General features: G+C 44.5%; 1 protein-coding gene across 1 annotated transcript; it reads left to right on the forward strand.

Moving 5' to 3' along the window:
• Nucleotides 1-16,744: 16,744 nt before the first annotated feature.
• LOC124666907 (endoglucanase 2-like) lies at nt 16,745-19,170 on the forward strand. Its single transcript, XM_047204238.1, has 6 exons — nt 16,745-16,939; nt 17,023-17,235; nt 17,370-17,660; nt 17,773-18,605; nt 18,705-18,730; nt 18,848-19,170. The coding sequence occupies exons 1-6, from the start codon at nt 16,745-16,747 to the stop codon at nt 19,168-19,170; spliced, it is 1,881 nt and encodes a 626-aa protein (XP_047060194.1).
• The last annotated feature ends 568 nt before the right edge of the window (nt 19,171-19,738 follow it).

Below are 19,738 nucleotides of genomic sequence, written 5' to 3' on the forward strand. Positions count from 1 at the left end.
AATGGATTGCAGTATAGTTGATTTGTCAGGTTACAAAAGGGGAAGCTAGCTCGTCTGAGATATATATTTTCAAAAGGTACTTGTCTCATATTTAGTTCATCATCAAATCACGGCAGCACCACAATTCCTCCTTCTGTCAGAATTATACCACGAATATCATCAGCTAGGATCCGTCTTTTGAGGTTTTATTCTCAGCACTTGGTCTAACGCGCCAAGACACCATATAACTTTTCGATCGTTCCAGTCTTTGTTAGAAAGTATTTTACTCTCATTTATATTTTCCACGATGGGAGTAAGTGGTGATAACTGAAATAAATGTAACAAAATAAATAAAGCACCATCAGATTTCCAGTAATCTACCAGGAAGTAACAAGTACTCCATCCATTGCATATTAGTTGTTACTGATTTGGATGCATCTAGACATATTTTGTGGATACAATTTTCTTCGTGACTTGATGCTTAATAAAAAAAGTACCAAGGTTGAAACTCAAGGAAGGCATCATTATCATAGAAAGTGTATGAATGGAAACAAGATTTTTAGTCGCAGTAGGGACATGCAGAATAGTTTTAAGATGAAGATTACAATTAGGGATTTGAATGGATGAATGACCAATCTTTACTATTAAGCCTCAATCGGCCGCACGTAGTACGTCGTGTCGTTTGCAGTTTAACCCTTGGTTCTAGAGAAATTAACCCGCACTTCAAACGTCAACCATGTACACCACCGGGAAAGCACCGATGGCACCATCCTGCTCCAGATCAGCCGCCGCCCGCCGGCAACCGCCTCAAAATCCTCCTCTTTACGCGAGACGGGATCACTCAGTAGTCAGTAGTTCGTACTTCCAAGCCCCATGGAGCGAGGCGAGGGCTATTGTACTGGTGCGCGGCGCCGCAGGGCGCTGCTGGTCACCGCCGCTACGTTATGCATATGCACAGGGAGGAGTGCTGGGAACGGCGCCTTCTTGACCTGAGGTTGTGGCTTTCGTGGAGTACACAAGGCCTGTCACCCATCCCAGAGCGGTTGTTTGGTGGGGCGACATTGTTGGGTCCGACGACGTTCTCCTTATGAATCTGCAGTGTGAATCTTCAGTTCATTTACATCCTAATCCCAAAGCAAGATATGTGATCAATACGTGAGCAGGTGCACACAAAGTTCGTCTGTGAGACGAGCATCAACTCTGATCATAGAGGAATGTTGTGGTTCAAAATCCGACTCAATTTCAGTTGCACAGTTAGTTAATCTTGGATGCTATACAAAAAAAAGTCCATTATAGGTGCTGTCAATACGTGAGGTGGAGGGACAGGAGGGTTGCTGCAGACAAGAAGTGACTGAGATAATACACATGACCTTATATGCACATCGGTGAATCAATCTCTAAAAAAAGCGAAGGTTTGAGAGAGGAGGAAAGCATAAGAATCTCCTACTTCTGAAACTAAGAGGTGAAAACATATCTTGGGGTTTTAGTCCAATTTCATGCCAAATTAACTCGTCAATTTTCTTCTTAAAAAACAAGAAGTTGTTGTCTGTTTTTTTCAAAAAAAAGTTCAAGTGCATTTTTAATATAGGCTGCATTGTCACTTGTTTCTGGTCATATCATACTTGTAAGCAAATATCACATAAGTTTTTTAGACGGAAGGCTCGAAGTGAGCCCGGCTTTGAATTAACGAAGCCATCAACCGGCCAGGAGTTACACCAAGATTACAACACACGGCCAAGCGCGCAACCCAAACCGCAACAAAGACAACATAAAAAAGCAAGCCGAAGCGCCATATGATCCAGAAAGAGGGAGCCTTGTCTTCTGTTGCACCGGAGCGATCGCGACCGTATCCACGCCAACAAACCTCCACCGCACCAAGACTGCAACTCAAGGGGGAACTCAGCGACGGGCCGGCCACCTGGTAGAGCTTGAGGAACCAAAGGAGGGAGGGTCTTGCGGCGACGCCTCCAAGAAGGTGAATGACGCAAGAATGCATCATCGTCGATGTCAGAGAAGGACATGCAAAGTTTTCACCCAGACCCGAGAACCACCACCCATGGAGCTCAGGCTAGGTCCAGACTAAACACACAACATCATCCCCGGCGTTGGGATAGGCACACCGGAGACGCCGACCTAGCAAAGCCCCCCAAGGCGCTAGGAAGGAAATCAGCTACCGCAGCAAACCGTGTAAAAGCAGCCAGGCCGACGTTGTGAGAGGGCTGCGACACCAACGAGAGGTCATACGGTGTTCCACAAGGCACTACCAGAGAAGCTTACACGAAGCGAGGCCTCCAAGAGGAGCAGATTGAGGCGGAGGGATGGAATCCATCATTTCAAACATGAGGGCCATCGTCGGGATGCCTTCAACAAGGGAACGACACCCGCAGGTGACGCCGTCGCCGGCACAGGACAGAGCCATGCGCAACTTTCGCCGAGGTCCAAACCTGGAAAGAAAATCCGGACGCCGTCGCGAGGACGTAGAGCGAACAAGGCGGTGATCACTGCCGCGCCTCCAACCAAAGTCGCACAATGAGCTAGCCCCAACTCGACTCATCCGCAGGAACTACGTGCTGGCTGGCGGGGGTTTCGGCCAGACCCTGATCTAGACGTCCAAGACCCTAGATTGGCGGCACCACAAAGTCCACCATCCCCAGCGCGGGAGCACACCTGCACAAGCACGACCAAAATGGTCGGAGGGAGAACAAACCACAGCCGCCGGAGAAGCTACAGTACTGAGCCAGCCCAAGGACCTCGTCCCAGATGGCTAGCACGGACGTCGCCCCAGCGACTCCAGAACGTGGGGACGTTGCCCCAACGACACCCCACCGCCGTAAGCTCAACCGAGCTCCGACAAACCCGAACGGGCGGATCACGAAAACTAGGGCTGCCAATCCAATCCGAGCACGACACCAACCGCGAAGGAAGGTAGCGGAGGGGGTCCCAGCGTGCAGCGCACCAGCAGAACACCACCCGAATCGGCCAGGCCCGCCAGACCCAGATCTAGGCCCGCAGGCCCAGATCGGCCGCCGCCACCAGGAGCACCGTAGCGTCGGCTGACGGGGGCGAAGGGCACCACCGCCGCGAGCGCACGCCTCGCCGCCATCCACGACGGGATCCACGCCGGCCTGGGCCGGAGCCGGCGCGCTCCAACGCCGCCTGGTCAAGCCCGCCCCGTCGGGCCTCCCAGACGCACGGGAGAGAGAGGAACCGCCACCGCCAGCACCGCCCAGGCTTTGCCCGGCGGCTCCCGCCGCCGGCGGCGACGGGGGAGGGAGCTAGGAGGGGGGAGAGGGTGGGGAGGGCGGGGGCGCCCCGGTCGCCCACGGGGGAGGCGACGGGAACGAGTCGTCTCAAAAGAAAAAGTCAATAGAAAAAAGAAAAAGTCACATAAGTCAAATTAGTTTTGTACTTCCTCCAATTATAAAAGGATTTCTTAGATTTATATAAATTTAAATATATCTATACACTAGATAGTATGTACATACATCCATAGTTAAACAAATTTAAGACATTCTTTTATAGCTTTGTAGCGAAGCACGGACAATATGCTAGTATGACTAATATGCACACCTTCAACATTTGCCGTGTGGATCTTGTCATTACCATGGTAACTATCACGGATCACCAGTATGTCGAGGTTGCCGATGATGTGGTCGGTTACGTCTGTGTCCGAGTACCAATTTGTATCAAAGCTATAGGCAGTGTTTCTCCTTTCTCATAGGAGTCGTTGTTGTTGTCGTTGTCCACATAGCACCAGCAACATGAGTTGGCGCCATGGCCTTCTTTCTTGCATATTGGACATACTATGTCCCAATGATGCGGAGGTCCATATCTACCACGTCCTCCCATGTGGAGTGTTGAAATAAATGGGCTAATCCCTTTGGCTCATGTAGTATTTCAGATTTTTCTATAAATTTTAAAGCCCATATATGTGGCAGCTCATGTGTGTTTGAATCCAAGTTGATGGCAACTCATAACGGAGTGGCAAGAGAAGTGAGAGCAATGTTTAGTCCCACACGGAAAATTGGCGGAATCAACCGAGACTGTGGCAGGAAAAAACTTACACCAACCACAACAGCCAGTGCAGGTACCGTGGAGGATTCCGGCATCATCGATCGGGTGCCACTCGAGACCATGCCGCCGACTCAATGGGCGAGGATCCCAATCATAATGGGATTGGTGAGCCACCATGCCTTCTACAGGTACGACCGGCTGGTCTACCACGGGGCCACGCGGAGGAGTAGCGTCGCCGTCAATCTATAGGAATCGAAGACACCTAGGCATGAAGGGCCCTGGAAAATTCGACCCATGGAAGAACAATTAGGGGAATGCAGAAAACAGAAGGGTTATTTAGAGAGGGAAAGAAAGATGATCACATAGCCATGAGCCCGATAGAAGGGAACTTCCATGAACACAGTTAAAGCGATGGGCTAAGAGGAGGATCAGAATAAGCGGTGAACGTGTGTCCAATATCAGCTAGATATTTCTAGGATGTGCTCGTGGGCACGAAGCACCGCTTTGACTAAAAGTTGATGGTGCAGAAAACGTAGGAACATCAAAGAAAAGGGAGGAAAACCCAGAGGCAACGGGATGAAATAGTACATAACCACAGAAACCTCCCGGCAACCACCAATTTTGCACATGAAAAAGAAGGGAAAACCAAGAAAATCTGTGCGCATCTACAGCAACAGGGCGCATCTACAATGAAAATTCACTAAGGGAACAGTGCCCAATTACCCAAATGTGTGTGGTTAAATTAAGCGAACACTTGTAGCTTTTATATACTGTATTAATTAGCTTGTGAGTTGATAAGAGGGGACAAATGGAATCATGAGTACATCCAAGTCTGGACCTTAACAGGGGGCAACTATAGGAATCGAAGACACCTAGGCAGGAAGGGGCCTGGAAAATTCGACCCATGGAAGAACAGTTAGGGGAATGCACAAAACAGAAGGGTTATTTAGAGAGGGAAAGAAAGATGATCACATAGCTATGAGCCCGGTAGAAGGGAACTTCCATGAACACAGTTAAAGCGATAGGCTAAGAGGAGGATCAGAATAAGCGGTGAACGTGTGTCCAATATCGGCTAGATATTTCTAGGATGTGTTCGTGGGCACGAAGCACCGCTTTGACTGAAAGTTGATGGTGCAGAAAACGTAGAAACAACAAAGAAAAGGGAGAAAACCCAGAGGCAACCGGATGAAATAGTACATAACCACGGAAACCTCCCGGCAACCACCAATTTTGCACACGAAAATGAAGGGAAAACCAAGAAAATCTCTGCGCATCTATACAACAGGGCGCATCTACAATGAAAATTCACTAAGGGAACAGTGCCCAATTACCAAATGTGTGTGGTTAAATTAAGCGAACACTTGTAGCTTTTATATACTGTATTAATTAGCTTGTGAGTTGATAAGAGGGGATAAATGGAATCATGAGTACAACCCTTAGCGGGGGCAACTCCCCCCCCCCCACTTGTAGCTTTTATATACTGTATTAATTAGCTTGTGAGTTGATAAGAGGGGATAAATGGAATCATGAATACATCCAAGTCTGGACCTTAGCAGGGGGCAACTCCCCCCTCCCCCCCTAACTGGTACTGTATGCATGAAGTTTTTTAAGAATTGAACAAGTTGTGTCACTAATGTCTAAATTGCCCAAGCCAAAGCACCAGATTGGTTCTACCCCTGGCTGTGTATTGCATATTGACTCTCCTTTTTCTGTTTGGAAATAGTCCATTAACCACCATTTTCTTGTTTTTCCGTTATAAAATAGTCCATCAATCACACATATAATTACTTGGATGTATGGCTCGTGGGCTATACACATGTCGTTGCACGTTAAACATGTTACACGCCCGTTGCGATGGTTGCCTTACGTACTGATACCGTCTTTGATTAAATCATAGCTAGAAATAATAGATCGACGTGTTAAATAGATTTAATGATGTGGATTAACGTGGTGTCCTGAATAATTTAGTATATTTATTTAGCTATACTTATATCTATCAAATTGGGATCTTTCTCTAACCATGACACCGATACCAATTATCAAGCCCAATGGATAGATACAGATGAAATTTATCCACGGATTCTGTGCAAATGCAAAGGTACGGCTGAAGTCATAAAAATACACAATTGTTTTGTTTGCTAATCCATTACCCAATCTTTATATTGATCAAATTTAGATACATACAAGTAGATGTGTGCGTGCTTTGCTTTTTTTTTTTTGTTATAGACTATATATGAGTGTTTGCACTTTTTGACAATTATTTTGTCGCATGCAGCGACGACTAGGCGATTAGTCGGCGATTAATCGTCGACTTAAAAATCATGTTACAAACAATCGCCGACTAAAAAATCATGTTACAGACAATCGCCGACTCAAAAATCATGTTACAGACAATCGCCGACTCAAAAATTATGTTACAGACAGATAGATAAATGATAGGAGGTAGGTTAAATGAAATAATTGTTTAAAACCTAATGTCCAATAGCAAATATCCTAGGGTTTACGAAAATATACAATAGAAAACAATGTAGTTTTTTTCGGTGCAACGCACGGATATTTTTTCTAGTATATATATATATATATAATAATATAAAAAATAAGGTTTCTTGCGGTCCAACACTTTTTTGGACGGATTTACCCTCCCACAAATCTAGGTATTAACACTAATGCCACCGGTAAGTAAAAAAAATAATCCCCTGCCGCACATACCGATTAGGCTTCTTTTCTCGCGAACCAAAATATCTTCGTTCTTTTCCTACATATACTCTGCTCGTTCTGCTCGAGACCCGATTTGCCGCCAAATCACCTGTGCGGCCAGGTTCCTCGCCACTTGTACGGCTCCCACCACAGGCCGCTGCGGACTAGCGGCCGCCTGATCCTTACGCCGCCGCCAAGCATACCCGCAGCCCATCTCACGAATACCAGGACGAGGGCCAGGCCATGGGGTCCGGTCTCATGTCTGACGGAGAGACAACGCGGAAACGCGATTGATGGGAGCAAGGATTGTTCGTGAGCAGAGGATCCGATGTGGAGAGGAACGGGGAGTGGAGATAGTGGGCGTTGCCGGCTCGCTAGCTTCTGGGCGATAGGCCTCACCAGAGGTGGCCGTGTTCGAATTGATCGATGGATCTTTTTTTTTTTAAATCAATTCTTGACATGGTGTTTTAGTAGCTCGTTGTGTTTGATTTCAGTGCCCATCTAAATTCGAACAAAAATTATGTTTGCAATATTTTCGTAAATCCTGCTAAGCTAGCCTGCTTCTACATGGTCTGATACTGAATGTACCGAGCAGAAAAATTACGTTGTGATGTGAGATCTCTGAGAGATCGACATGTTTAAGCATTTGATGAGTAGATGTTAGGGCTGCCAAGACATACCGTCGGGTGACATAGCTATTCATCTTTAGTAGCGTGTTATGTCATATATTATTCCAAGATAAATTAGCAATGAAACTTTCATTGTCAGCAATTAGTCCAATATGTAAAACGTAAAAAAGTGCGCCAAAAAAATGAATAAAAAGATTGGCATGAAGTATATATTTTTTGGTCACGAATTGTAATTTGCTGCTGCATCAGTTCTTTTTCTTTGGTCGGCGAATTTGTTCTCTATGTGAGGAAGTTCATTTTGAATAGAAATAAAAGATTGCCAAAAATGAAGTTCATGGATGCAACGAGTGGGGAGGCGGGGTTTACGTGGTGGGGATGGTGTGGGGAATTAAAATTTAGCTGTGTGCTATGCGAAAATTAAGCGTGCGGTGGCCAAAAAAACTTATGGGTCGCGGATAGGAGCGACACCTCAACTCAAGAGTGTAGGATGGTCTCTTTTCCGCGTAAGAAGAAACAGAAGAACCCGTAGCAACGCACGGCCACATTTCCTAGTAGTTATATAATAAAAATAAAATAGATAATCATGACCTAGTTCATTATGTATACTTTATGGTTAATTACAAAAAAAAGACCAAGAGACCAAAAGAAATAGTACCAAGCCTGATTATCATGGAACATGTAAAACACATAAATCATTTCGAGATCTCGCTACCAGCACAAAGTTCATGCACACAACTCAGAAAACATCCATCAAGACTATGCACAATTGTTAGTGTTGTCGATCACCCATGTCTCTCGATCTCAACTGACTCTGCCTCCACTTCAAATCTTCGACCAAGGGAGTGACCACTGCAATGGTCTACACAAAACCCGAGTCGACCCATCACAAATAGTTGGTCACAACATGCAATAATTAGGAATCTGCGATTCTGACGCTAAGGCTGGTCATAGTGGGCAATATCATAAATTGAATGATACTATATATAATGCATGATATTATGTAGTAGCATCATAGCAGAAGATAATAGTGTACACAGTATATTTGACATTAAGTTTTATAGTTTTAGGTGATATGATACAATATGTACCTATGATACCACTATGATCTCTCTTATCATTAATTGCACTGGCATGTTAACTTTATTACAAGCATGCAGTGCATAATATTGCCTAGGATATCTCAACTATGGGCAATCTAAACATCTCATGCACATAGGATAAATATGCAAGACTTTCGTCCATGCGGTAATGTATGATAGAAACGTTCTTTTGATCACGTCGTGACTAAATGATGTACTAGTATTTTTTTAGTAATCCCTCCATTGCATATTATTCCGCTTATAAGATTTTATCAAAGTCAAGCTTTGTAGTCTTGATCATGAAGAAGTGAGTGTAGCTCACCCAGTTAGGGAAGTGGATGTTCAATCCAGCCACCTAGGTAAAGTCCTGACGGATGCATATTTAATGGTTGCGAAATACGACATTTTTCCTCACATTTAAATCTTTTGCTAAGTCAAGAAATTGACTAAACATCCCTCTAAGTGTGCCATTAATGATTAATTATTGTAAAGATGTGCAATCTCTTCTATTTTTGTGTGATGTGCAGAAAATCACGTTTTAAGGAAAATGGAACTGGCAAATACTGATGATAATCTCATCACAAATGTAGCAAAGTCAACCAGGATCGAAAAGTCGGTTCCAAGAGTAATAAAGGTTATCGGTACGGGCAAGCCCCGCCCATACCGTCCGCTCGTAACACTTGCCTACCCAATCCTAGTTTTTTTTCCTTTGTATCAATCTCGAAAAACTTTTGTAAAGATGAATTAATTGCTAGAGACGACACATTTGCCACATTTGACAAAGTATCGTTACCTCGCAGTTTTATCTTCAAGAGACGGTAGTGATATTTGATGTATTCATCGATTAAGCTGCAGGATTTTGATGCGCTAGTCTTTCCGGCATCAGTATTATGATGCTTTTTAAAAAGTATCAGCATCAATTTTTTTGAGTGATCAGCTCATGTTGTTGTTGGAGATATGCTCTAGTTCTAAAGGTAAATGACAAGCTTTCCCATAAACCATTTTATAAGGTGACATTCCCATGGGGTTTTTATAAGCAGTTCTATAAGCCCAAAGTGCATCCTTCAATTTACTAGTCCAATTCTTTCTAGTTTTATTAACAGTCTTTTGCAAGATAGATTTAATTTCTCTATTTGATAATTCTACTTGCCCACTAGTTTGAGGATGATAAGCGGAAGCAATTCTATGATTAATACCATATTTAGCAAGAGTTTTTCTAAAACCACCATGAATAAAATGAGAACCTCCATCAGTCATAATATATCTAGGAACTCCAAATCTAGGAAAAATAATATCTAAGAGCATTCTTAAAGAGGTCTCACCATCAGCACTTTTTGTAGGTATGGCTTCCACCCATTTAGTAACATAATCAACAACAACAAGTATATGAGTGTTACCTTCTGAAGAGGGAAAAGATCCCATGAAGTCAAATCCCCAACAATCGAATGGTTCAATAACAAGAGTATAATTCATAGGCATTTCATTGCGTCTGGAGATATTACCAACCCTTTGGCATTCATCACAAGATAAAATAAACTTCCTTGCATCTTTGAAGAGAGTTGGCCAATAAAAACCTGATTGTAGAACCTTTTGAGCGGTTCTTTCTCCGGCGTGATGTCCTCCATAAGCACTACCATGACATTTACTCAATATCTCCTGTTGTTCATATTCGGGAACACATCTTCGCATAATACCATCCACTCCTTCTTTATATAAGTGTGGGTCATCCCAGAAATAATACCTCAAGTCATAAAAGAATTTCCTCCTTTGCTGAGCTGAAAAGGTTGGAGGCAAGTACTTGGAAACAATAAAGTTAGCATAATCAGCATACCAAGGACTGTCTCGCGAACTCACCTTTATTGCAGCCAATTGTTCATTTGGAAAACTATCATTAACAGGAACAGGATCATAAGCAATATTTTCCAATCTAGACAAATTATCAGCAACAGGATTATCAGCACCTTTCCTATCTACAATATGTAAATCAAATTCTTGCAACGGAAGTACCCATCTAATAAGCCTTGGCTTAGCATCTTTCTTTTGCATAAGGTATCTGATTGCAGCATGATCAGTATGAATAGTAACTTTTGAATCAACAATATAAGACCTAAACTTATCACAAGCAAAGACTACAGCTAACAATTCCTTTTCAGTAGTAGCATAATTTCTTTGAGCAGCATCAAGAGTTTTACTAGCATAATGAATAACATTCAGTTTTTTGTTTACCCGCTGTCCAAGAACAGCGCCTACAGCAAAATCACTAGCATCACACATAATTTCAAATGATAAGTTCCAATCAGGAGGTTCAACTATAGGAGTAGTTGTTAAGGCTTTCTTAAGAGTTTCAAAAGCTTCCTTACAATCATCATCAAAAACAAAAGGTACATCTTTTTGAAGAAGATTAGTAAGAGGCTTTGAAATCTTGGAGAAATCTTTAATAAACCTCCTATAAAACCCGGCATGAACAAGAACACTACGAATACCTTTAACATCCCTAGGATAGGGCATCTTCTCAATTGCTTCAACTTTAGCTCTATCAACTTCAATACCTCTCTCGGAAATTTTATGTCCCAATACAATTCCTTCATTAACCATAAAGTGGCATTTCTCCCAATTAAGAACAAGGTTAGTTTCTTCACATCTCTGCAAAACTTTATCAAGGTTCCGCAAGCAATTATCAAAAGAATTCCCATAGACAGAAAAATCATCAATGAATACCTCTACAATACTCTCGCAAAAACCATGAAAAATAGCAGACATGCATCTTTGAAAAGTAGCAGGAGCATTACATAAACCAAAAGGCATACGCCTATAAGCATAAGTTCTATAGGGACAAGTGAAAGTGGTTTTCTCTTGATCTTTAGTTTTAACAGCAATTTGTGAAAATCCAGAATAACCATCAAGAAAGCAAAAATGAGTATTTTTAGATAACCTTTCTAACATTTGATCAATAAAAGGCAAAGAGTAATGATCTTTTTTAGTAACCTTATTAACTTTTCGATAATCAATGCACATTCTATAACCTACAACTACTCTTTGAGGTATGAGCTCATCATTATCATTAGGCACGACAGTCATTCCTCCTTTCTTAGGAACACAATGCACAGGACTAACCCATCTACTATCGGCAATAGGATATATAATACCAGCTTCAAGAAGTCGTAATACCTCATTTCTTACCACATCCTTCATTTTAGGAATTAGACGACGCTGAGGTTCAACAACAGGCTTCGCATCTTCTTCCATATTGATGGCGTGTTGGCAAATAGAGGGAGAAATCCCCTTCAAGTCATCAAGAGTGTAGCCAATAGCTCCTCGGTGTTTCTTCAATATTTCCAATAGCCTTTCTTCTTCAAACTCTGTAAGCTTAGAACTAATAATAACAGGATATATTTTCTTATCATCAATATGAGCATATTTAAGATTATCAGGCAAAGGTTTTAAATCAAAGACAGGATCTTCCTTTGGTGGCGGTGTTGTACCCAGATCTTCCACCGGTAAATCATGCTTAAGAATAGGTTGGCGGAGAAAAATTTCCTCAAGCTCATCTCTTTCTTTCCTAAAAACTTCACTCTCGCTATTCTCCAAATGTTGCTGCAAAGGATTATTAGGAACAAGAACAATAGATGCACACTGTTCCATTTTAAAATCATTACTAGGCAAATCAGCTTTATAAGGAGTTTTGGTAAATTTAGAGAAGTTAAGCTCATAAGATTCACCAGCAAATTTAGTCAAAATTTTCTCGTTCTTGCAATCTATAATAGCTCCACAAGTATTTAGAAAAGGTCTACCAAAAATAATAGGACAATAATCACTAGCAGCAGAACCAAGTACCAAAAAGTCAGCAGGATATTTAATCTTACCACATAGAACTTCCACATCTCGAACAATACCAATTGGAGAAATAGTTTCTCTATTAGCCAGCTGAATAACCACATCAATATCTTCAAGTTCACCAGAACCAATTTCGTGCATAATCTCCGTATAAAGCTCATAAGGAATAGCACTAATACTTGCACCAATATCACATAAACCATAATAGCAGTGATCACCAATTCTAACGGATAGCATAGGAACACTAGCTTGCTTGGGTTTATTAGGATGTGAAACAATATTAGAAGCATCTTCATAGAAAATAATATGACCTTCCTCCAAATTTTCAGTCACAAGATCTTTAACTATTGCAACAGCAGGTTCAACTTTTATTTGTTCTTCAGGTTCTATAGGTTTCTTTTCACTTTTATGAACCGCACTATTTATAACAGAGTACTCCTTCATTTTAGCAGGGAAAGGATTTTTTTCAATATAAGCTTCAGGAATAACATGATCAACAGTTTCAACTACAACACATTTATTAATAGATGGATCAATTTTATCTTTATACGGTTCATGATACTTATCAAAATTCTTCTTAGGTAATTCATAATGAGAGGCAAAAGCTTTATAAAGATTTGCGGCAACTTGAGAATCAAGACCATAAGTAGCACTCATATTAAGAAATTTATCAGTATCCATAAAAGCTTCAATGCATTTGTAATCATAATTTATACCTGATTCTCGATCTTTGTCGATCTCCCATCCTTCAGTATTTTCCTGGATTCGATTAAGAAGGTCCCTTTTAAACTCTTCCTTATTGCACGTGAATGATCCAGAACAAGAAGTATGCAGCAAGGTCTTGTCTTCAAAAGAAAGTCTTGCATAGAAATTATCAATAATAACATTACCAGGAAGCTCATGAATGGGGCATTTGAGCATTAAAGACTTCAATCTCCCCCAAGCTTGGGCAATACTCTCTCCATCATGAGGCCAAAAATTATATATGCGATTCCGATCCTTGTGAATTTCACTTGGAGGATAGAACTTAGAATAAAACCGGGGCACAATATCATTCCATTCAAGAGAATCCCCATTATCCAATGAATTTATACCAATGCGCCGCTTTACCAGACAGCGATATAGAGAATAGTTTCTTCCTCACTTCATCCATAGCAATACCTGCACACTTGAATAAACCGCATAATTCATGCAAGAACAGTAAATGATCTCCAGGGTGGACAGTTCTATCCCCTGTATAACGGTTATTCACTACGCGTTCAATAATTTTCATAGGTATTTTGATGTAACAGTTGAATAAAGTACGAGTAAGTAAAGTGCGAGAGTAACAATTGCAGCGAGTGGCCCAATCCTTTTTAGCACAAAGGACAAAGCCGGTTTGTTTACTTATAATGACCAAACGTTCTCGAGGACACACGAGATTTTAGTCTAGTGCTTTCGCTACATACGGCTAAATAATCTTCATTGTTATGATAAGTGTTGTGTGGGTGAACCTATGCTAATGTACCGCCCTTCCTAGGACTAATACATACTTGTGATTATACCCCTTGCAAGCATCCGCAACTACAAGAAAGTAATTAAGAATAAATCTAACCACAGCCTTAAACTCTGAGATCCTGCTATCCCTCCTGCATCGATATACCAACGGGGGTTTAGGTTTCTGTCACTCCGGCAACCCCGCAATTGGCAAACGAGTACAAGATGCATTCCCCTAGGCCCATAAATGGTGAAGTGTCATGTAGTCGACGTTCACATGACACCACTAGAAGAATAACACCACAACTTAAATATCATAGCATTGAATATTACTCAACCATAGTTCACTACTAACAGTTAGACTTCACCCATGTCCTCAAGAACTAAACGAACTACTCACAAGACATCATATGGAACATGATCAGAGGTGATATGATGATGAATAACAATCTGAACATAAACTTGGTTCAATGGTTTCACTCAATAGCATCAACAACAAGTAGAAATCGATACCGGGAGAGTTTCCCCTATCAAACAATTAAGATCAAACCCAAATTGCTACAGCGGTTACGAGGTGCTGCGATGGAGACGGCGGTGATGATGGTGGAGATGATGATGATGGTGATGGAGATGATGTCCAGCTCGATGACGGTGACGATGGCGTCGATTTCCCCCTCCGGGAGGGAATTTCCCCGGCGGATTCCTGCCCGTCGGAGAGCTCTTTTCTCTCGGTGTTCTCCGCCCGCGAGAGGCGGCTGTAACTCTTCGTGAGGTACCCTCTGTGGCTTAGGTTTTTGGGACGAAGGGTTTCGCGAAGAAAAGGAGGCGAAAGGGGCTGTGGGGCCCCCACACCACAAGGTGGCGCGGCCAGGCCATGGGCCGCGCCGCCCTATGGTCTGGGCCCACCTTGGGTCCAGCTGGCTCCTCCTCTCGGCTTCCTTCGTCATCTTGAAAAATAGGATTTTTGGTATAATTTCCTTCCACGAGTTGATCTTCCGAAATATTGCGTTACGACGGTGCTTTTTCCAGCGAGAATCTCGGCTCCGGTGCTTGATCCTCCAATAATGATGAAACATGCAAAATAGATGAAATAACATAAGTATTGTGTCCCAATATGAAATATATCAATGAATAACAGCAAATTATGATATAAAATAGTGATGCAAATTGGACGTATCAACGATCAACGTCTAAAAGAGGGGGCTGGCGCGCCCACCATGTTTGGGCGCGCCACCTGACCTCTTTTGGGCCTTAGGCCATCTAGGTCTGCTTCCAAGCTCTATGGTGCTTCTTGCGATGAAAAAGTGACGCTAAAAAAATGCTAAGTGAATTTGACTTCGTATATGTCTTTGAAAGTGAAAAATACGCATAGTTATAAACCAAATAAAGGGGATCATTGGTAAATCCCCATAAATCAATGTAAAATAAGGTATTATCATCATATATGTTGTAAATATGTGAGAATTCAATATTATAAAAGACAAAGTTCATGTATGCATTTTACATGCATCAACATCCAAAGCTTCTACCTGATAGGTCATATCATCTTCTGTTTGTTGCTCATCATCCATGTTGATGGCCATTCTAGCATTCCTTCTTGATCTTAGGCCACTAAATAGCCCTTTTACCTTCTCCATGAGAGTATTACCTTACAACACTCTATGTTTTTTTTGTTCCTATAGGATTTCACATGCGTTTTCCTACTTTTGTGCTTTTAAAATTCTTTGAATCAAATATGCCCTAAGACTAGTCGCAATGTATAGTATTATTTTGCACTTTCATGTATGCTACTAGTGTATGATACTATCTCCACAATGCATGATATCATATACTAGTATTATAATCTTATCATATTTATTGGTTGGTTTGTACAATCTCAACGTAAAATTGTGTACAAGATCTATTCGACATTTAATTTTTTTATTATACGTCCTATGATACAATATCTATGTATAATAGTAACACTATGATCTCTTTCATCAGTAACTGAAATGACACATTAATTTTTTGCATGATAATCGGATAGGATCGGATCGGATTTTGCTCAAACCATATCCTTTACCACATATTTTTATTGGATTTGGATCGGAACGAATATTAACCAGGATATACCGGATCGCGGATTCTAAGCGGAAACAAGACTGACTCGGACCGAAAACATAAGTACTCGGATATATGCTCTCATCGCTAGATAGTTATAGTTCTTGCGAATTTTGAGAGGGATTTTAAACTTTCAGTCTTGTGTAGTTAAAAAAGACACAATTTCTGCTAAAACTAAAACATCGATAGAAATTTAGAGCTAAATATGCTCACCAAATGAATTCGGTGACTCAATAACTACTAACACTGTGAGATTGATCTTGGCTTTTGACTAAAAAATCAGATTATCCGGTTAAAAACCTTCAGATTATCCATATCTACATGATATTTGCTATACTATATCCTATACCGTATCCGGAGCACCACGTCGAAATCGGATATCCTTATCCACCGGATTCATTAAAATTAGATATGAAAACCTTAAAATAGATTCGGGGCTAGTTTCGGCGCAAAAATTATTCTATCCATTTACACCTCTAATTGTGAGAGATTGAGTACTCCCTCCCCTTAAATCCTTAAGAGTGAGTAGTGAGTAATTCCTCCGTTCTCATTTCTTTGTATGTTCTTTTTGGAAAAGGAGCAGCGCCCATTTTTGAAGGGAAAAACTAGTACTCTCTCCATCTCAGTTACTAGTCTTCCCCGTATCTCTAGGTCGCCAGTTTGATCTATATAATGTAAAAATTATATCATTAATAAATCTAGATAGAGGGAGTATTAAAATAGACCAGAAATAAATAACCGGACCCTCTGATCGCCACATTTGAGCTTCGTCTTCCCCTTTCTCTTCACCCGACATGGACGCACTATAAATATCAGCCCGTGAGCTTCAGAGCCAGCATCCAAAACAACACACATTGTGGCATTCCCTTTTCGGCTAGCTTCTTGGCCTCAACCAGCCAGCCGTAGCCAGAGAAGGAGCTAGCACACTCTGTGGGCATGGGTCTCCTCGCCATTTTGGTGCTCGTTGCCATGGTACAGGTTTCCTACTGTGGCGGCAGCGCCATCGACTACAGCAAGGCGCTGAGCAAGAGCATCCTCTTCCTTGAGGCGCAGCGGTCCGGTGTCCTCCCCGGCAACCAGAGAATTTCATGGAGGGCCAACTCCGGCCTCCTCGACGGGAAGGCCAACGGGGTAATTAATGTGCAATGCACATTGCAAATCTAGGTGAAAATGTTCATTTCTTAACTAGTCAACTTCTGTTGTGCTCCTTTCAGGTGGATCTTACGGGTGGCTACTACGATGCCGGCGACAACGTCAAGTTCGGGCTGCCGATGGCGTTCACGGTGACCATGATGTCGTGGAGCGTCCTGGAGTACGGCGAGCAGATGGGGGCGGCCGGCGAGCTCGGCCACGCCATGGAGGCCATCAAGTGGGGCACCGACTACTTCGTCAAGGCGCACCCGGAGCCCAACGTGCTCTACGGAGAGGTTCGTAGACCCAATGGAGTGCATGTTTTGCGGCTTAATTAGATCACTACGATAGTTCGGTACTACAGGTAGTCGGTAGCTGACTAGCCAAGTGTACATTTGTTCGTATGTTGACACGTCGGATTGTTGTGAAGGTGGGGGACGGCGACACGGACCACAACTGCTGGCAGCGGCCGGAGGACATGACGACGAGCCGTCAGGCGTACCGCCTCGACACCCAGCACCCGGGGTCCGACCTCGCCGGAGAGACCGCGGCCGCAATGGCCGCGGCGTCGCTGGTGTTCCGTCGCTCCAACCCCGGCTACGCGAACCAGCTCCTGCAACACTCCAAGCAGCTGTTTGATTTCGCCGACAAGTACCGGGGAAGGTACGACGCCAGCATCCCCGTTGCCAAGAACTACTACGCGTCGGTCAGCGGATACGGGGTAAGCTCACCTCAGCTCTGACTAGATGAACACTCGCTCCTCCATGCATGTTCAACATTTGGCATCACATTTTGATCCTCAATGCATGTTCGTGTGGTTTCCATTAATGCAGGACGAGCTTCTTTGGGCGGCGACGTGGCTGTTCCACGCGACGGGCGACTGGAAGTACCTTGACTACCTGGCCAACCACGCCGACGCGCTGGGCGGCACGGGCTGGTCCACCAGCGAATTCGGGTGGGACATCAAGTACCCCGGCGTGCAGGTCCTGGCTGCCAAGATCCTGCTGCAGGGCAAAGCCGGCACGCACGCCGCCGTGCTGCGGCGGTACAGGCAGAGGGCGGACTTCTTCGCGTGCTCCTGCCTCCGCAAGCAGGGGGGCTCCGGCGACGTCCAGCGCACGCCCGGCGGCCTGATGTACCACCAGAAGTGGAACAACCTCCAGTTCGTCACGAGCGCGTCGTTCCTGCTCGCGGCCTACTCCGACAGCCTCGCCGCCGCCGGCCATGGAGCCGCCATGCAGGTGCAGTGCTCGTCCGGATCCGCGGCGCCCTCGGAGCTCATGTCGTTCGCCAAGTCCCAGGTGGACTACATCCTGGGCAGCAACCCGACGAGGACGAGCTACATGGTCGGGTACAGCAACGTTTACCCGCAGGAGGCGCACCACCGCGGCGCGTCCATCGTGTCCGTCAAGTCCAACCCGGCCTTCGTGAGCTGCCACGACGGGTACTCGAGCTGGTACGGCCGCAAGGGCAGCAACCCGAACCTGCTGGACGGCGCCATCGTCGGCGGGCCCGACGAGCACGACAAATTCAGGGACGAGAGGAACAACTACCAGCAGACCGAGGCGACCACCTACAACAGCGCGCCGTTCATGGGCGTGCTCGCTCGGCTCGCCGCCGGACACGGCGGCGGCGGCCGGTTTGGGCGGTCACTTTCATATGGTACGTTGGCCACAGATTTTCGGAAGTAATCAGGGACATGGAGCATCATTTGATTTGTGATTTTTTTTTTTTTTGCAGAGGTTGCGACAGTAGCAATCAGGAGTGACAACAAGACCTCACTTCTGCAGAGTAATAATTTACTGAACATCTGGGCATTCTTTGATTCGGTTCAGTTACAGAGATTCTTGTATTTTCAGTACTGCACAATCCGAGACTGATTCTTGTTGCACCTTGTGGTTGTTGCAGCAGTGGTCGATGAAGAAGATAAGCACGCGTCGCCGATCGCGATCAAGCAGAAGGCGACGAGGTCATGGACGGAGAAGGGCCGGACGTACCGCCGGTACGTGGCGACGGTGACCAACTGGTCCCCGAACAAGACGGCGCACGAGCTGCACATCGGCATCGCCAAGCTCTACGGCCCGTTGTGGGGGCTCGACAAGGCGCGCTACGGGTACGTGCTGCCAGGCGCCGCCACGGCGTCGGTGCCCGCCGGCGGGAGCGTGGTGTTCGTGTACGTCCACGCGGCACCGCCGGCGAACGTCTGGGTCACCGGCTACAAGCTCATCTGAAATGGATTGCAGTAGTTAATTTGTCTAGGGAAGCTGGAGTGATAGGGCTAGTGACAATATCTCTCAGCCATCCTCATCATTGTAAGCTAAGATAAGCTCGTAGCTAGAGTGGTTGCGTCTATTGTAAACTCTGGAAAAGATTGTGCTATATAGCTCGAGATATATATATTTTCAAAGGTACTTCTGATATTTAATTCACCAGACCCCCTCCCGAAACCCTACCTCCCCCTCCCGGGCGGCGGCGGAGGACCCCGTCCCCAAGCCTGAGCAGCCGTCCCTCAGGTTGCCGCCCCTCAGGCCGCCACTGCTGCCGTCTTCGGTGGCGGTGGCGGCGCCCCTCCCATCGAACGACGATGGGGAGGAGAGTGCTTCCGCGACGGCGCATCATGGGAGGCGATGAGGCGCAGGTTGAGGACACCGGGTGGCACGGCTGCTTGGCCGTGGCCTGATGCACTTCGCTGGTAGCCATGGAGGAGTGGGTGGAGCGGTGGTGGCCTTCGCCCCTGGCGGCGGTTCGGCGGTGGTACGCATGATCCGCGCCGACTTTTTCCTCTTTGGTGATCCGGCA

Source organism: Lolium rigidum, chromosome 6 (genome assembly GCF_022539505.1).
Source record: "Lolium rigidum isolate FL_2022 chromosome 6, APGP_CSIRO_Lrig_0.1, whole genome shotgun sequence".
In the NCBI taxonomy this organism is placed as follows: Eukaryota; Viridiplantae; Streptophyta; class Magnoliopsida; order Poales; family Poaceae; genus Lolium; species Lolium rigidum.